Below are 2,929 nucleotides of genomic sequence, written 5' to 3' on the forward strand. Positions count from 1 at the left end.
CCGGCTCTGTCCTCTGTCACAGACTAAGTGCTTGTCCTCTGCTGTAGTTTCGTATTGAAATGACACGCCAGTTCCCAGTCGGGGACGCGCCTCCTCGGGCACCAGCAGAGCATAAAGTGAGCCGCGCGCGCACGGGGCTCAGCAATGAACCAGTAACCAGCGGCGGAGAGAATCTCCAGTCCGTTCAGAGCGCCCGGTGAGAGCACAGGAGAAAAGCCTCAGCGCGTTAATATGAACTACGGGGACTCTGCGCACCTGAGCGCGCTGGAAACGTCTCTTCTCCGGGAGCGCAGGGGGTGATGCGCCCTGCGGGACTCGGGTCGGGTCTGTTAACGGAGAGGATGGCGGAGCTGTGGAACCACAACACCACATCCTCCTGGAACCGTTCCGCTGCGGGACAGAACCGGTTCAGCAGCTTGGATGACATTGATGTGCCGGCGGATGGTTCCCCGACCCTGCGCATCCTCATCTCCATCGTGTACTCGGTTGTTTGCGCCGCCGGACTGGTCGGAAACCTGCTCGTGTTCTTCTTGATGAAAGTGCGCCGGGGCAGGAAGAAACGCTCCAGCATCAACCTGTTCATCCTCAACCTGGCCGTGACGGACTTCCAGTTCGTGCTCACCCTGCCGTTCTGGGCGGTGGACACGGCTCTGGACTTCAGCTGGCCGTTTGGAAACGCCATGTGTAAGATCATCCTCTCCGTGACGGTGATGAACATGTACGCCAGCGTGTTTTTCCTCACCGCTATGAGCGTCACCCGGTACTGGTCGGTGGCTTCGGCGCTGAAGGACCGGACACGGCGGCGGGTGTGCCCAGTGCGCTGGGTGATCGCCGGGCTCTGGGTCTCGGCCACAGTGGCCTCTTTGCCCACTGCGATCTTCTCCACAGTGAAGAGCGTAGCCGGAGAAAGACTGTGTCTTCTGGGTTTCCCGGACGGCCAGTCGTGGCTGGCGCTGTACCACCTCCAGAAGATCCTGGTGGCCTTCGTGTTCCCCATGCTGATCGTCACCGTGTGCTACCTGCTACTGCTGCGCTTCGTCCGCCTGCGCAGCATGAACAACAACCAGGTGAAGCGGAGGTCCCGGGTGACCCGCTCGGTTACCATCGTTGTCCTCTCTTTCTTCATCTGTTGGATGCCCAATCACGCCATCACCTTCTGGGGCGTCCTGGTCAAATTCAACGTGGTCAACTGGGATAAGACGTACTACATGGTGCACACGTACGTCCACCCGGTGACCGTGTGCTTGGCGCACACTAACAGCTGCCTGAACCCGGTGCTGTACTGCCTGATGCGCCGGGAGTTCAGGAAGAAGATGAAGGATCTGTTCTGGAGGATTTCCTCGCCCACCGGGACCAACACCTGCCACCTGCGTCCGTTCTCCGGGACGGTGAGAGCGGAGCCGGACGACACGCAGATCGTCATCCCGCTGAACAACGTGGAGACGGAGAACTGCAGACTGTCCGTGCTAACGGACCAGTGCGACACGTACGCGCTGCAGAGGTAAAGAAAAGATCACAGAAAGTCTTAAATCCCGCTGACTTCAACCTCTGACTGATGACTGAAAGATATTTAACTTATTAGCCACAAACTGATGAACAGTGACTCCAACTTCCGCGTGTGACGGTAAACTTGTTTATCCTGCACGTGTCGCTGGAGTTTTGTCTCGAACACTGTGCCAAATCCAACTCGACGCTGCTCATGTAAAAACCATAAAGCACTGGACAAATCATCACAGCTGTAGGTGGCATATTAGATGTTTTTGACTTAGCGTCAAATGGATTTTATATATTTTTATCACAGTGTGAAGGTGTGAAACATAAAAGAAGAAAAATAAAACGTGTGCGTAAATTGCGCATCTAGACACGTTGCGTAAAACCATCCGGCTGCGTTTGTGCTTCACCTGAGTGCGCAGAGTCCCACTGGGATCTCACAGTATGCTGATGCCTTTTGGTTCTGGAAAGCCTGACTCTTTGTGCTTTTCCTGACTACGAACGGAGGTCAGGCTCAGTGTCTCATCCAATGCTGCTTCGCTCTCTGAAGAGCTCATTGTGCAAACTACATGTTCCGAGCACAGGAATCACAGTCCGGTAATCGTCCTGCAGGAAGGATTCAGCCTGCAGCTGCTGCTTCAAACATCATTCTGTGGATTATTATTGACGTTTGTTGTGGCTGGTCTGTAAAATGTACAAGCTTGAGTAAGTGAATGTAAAAAAAAAAAAAACTGCCAATGCAACCTTAAAAACGATGTTTGGACAATAAAATATTTGAGCTGTGTTGACATTAATTCAAGTGTCAGTGCTGTTTGAGGTCTGTGTTTGGATCTGGTAACAGGTCAGCAGGCTGTGATGCTTTCAGGGTTCGGTCTGTCTGGCCTTGGATCAGATTTACTGGCAGAACTGAAGAGGAGTGTTTACATGCCAGTGGCCTCAGGGCTGCAGGACTCTCCTCACTGCACAGATAATCCTAACAAGGACTTTATTTGAAAAGATGAAGGTAAATGTTTATTTTTTAAAGTTTAAGAGGTATATATCTGGCAGCAGAGCTCTTAAGGAGACCTGTTTGGGAAATGGAAATGTCTCCTGTGTTTAAAAATCAAAGACATTTAATATAGTTTAAAGGTTTTATTTAGTCTGAGAGGTTCAGTCTAAGATCACTGCTGTTTCCAAAACATCTTCCTTTTGCATGTACATGGTGTAAAGACTTTACTTCAGCTCCAACCTCTGTCAGTCAGTCAGGCCAGTTTGCAGCATTTGAAGCAGAAATCAGCCAATCGGTTTAAAATTAAAGGCTGCTGTCAACCAATCAGTGTCCAGAACTATAAATATCTGTATTCATGCTGAAACACTTTCAACCAAGATATAATAACTGGAAAACATCAGGAGCAGTGTCCATATCATGAGCCGTAATCAGTACAAACTGAGCATTTTT

At 50.9% G+C, this 2,929-nt stretch overlaps 1 protein-coding gene across 1 annotated transcript; it reads left to right on the top strand.

Moving 5' to 3' along the window:
• The first annotated feature begins 221 nt into the window (after positions 1 to 221).
• rxfp3.3b (relaxin family peptide receptor 3.3b) lies at positions 222 to 2,133 on the top strand. The gene has a single exon (XM_041038566.1). It carries the CDS (start codon positions 300 to 302, stop codon positions 1,503 to 1,505), a length of 1,206 nt encoding a protein of 401 aa, XP_040894500.1. The 5' UTR covers positions 222 to 299; the 3' UTR covers positions 1,506 to 2,133.
• The last annotated feature ends 796 nt before the right edge of the window (positions 2,134 to 2,929 follow it).

The sequence above is a fragment of the Toxotes jaculatrix genome, chromosome 5 (genome assembly GCF_017976425.1).
Source record: "Toxotes jaculatrix isolate fToxJac2 chromosome 5, fToxJac2.pri, whole genome shotgun sequence".
In the NCBI taxonomy this organism is placed as follows: domain Eukaryota; kingdom Metazoa; phylum Chordata; class Actinopteri; family Toxotidae; genus Toxotes; species Toxotes jaculatrix.

What these genes read in the sequence shown, in the direction of transcription:
- rxfp3.3b (XM_041038566.1), top strand. Translation starts at nt 300, where the DNA reads ATGCGCCCTGCGGGACTCGGGTCGGGTCTGTTAACGGAGAGGATGGCG.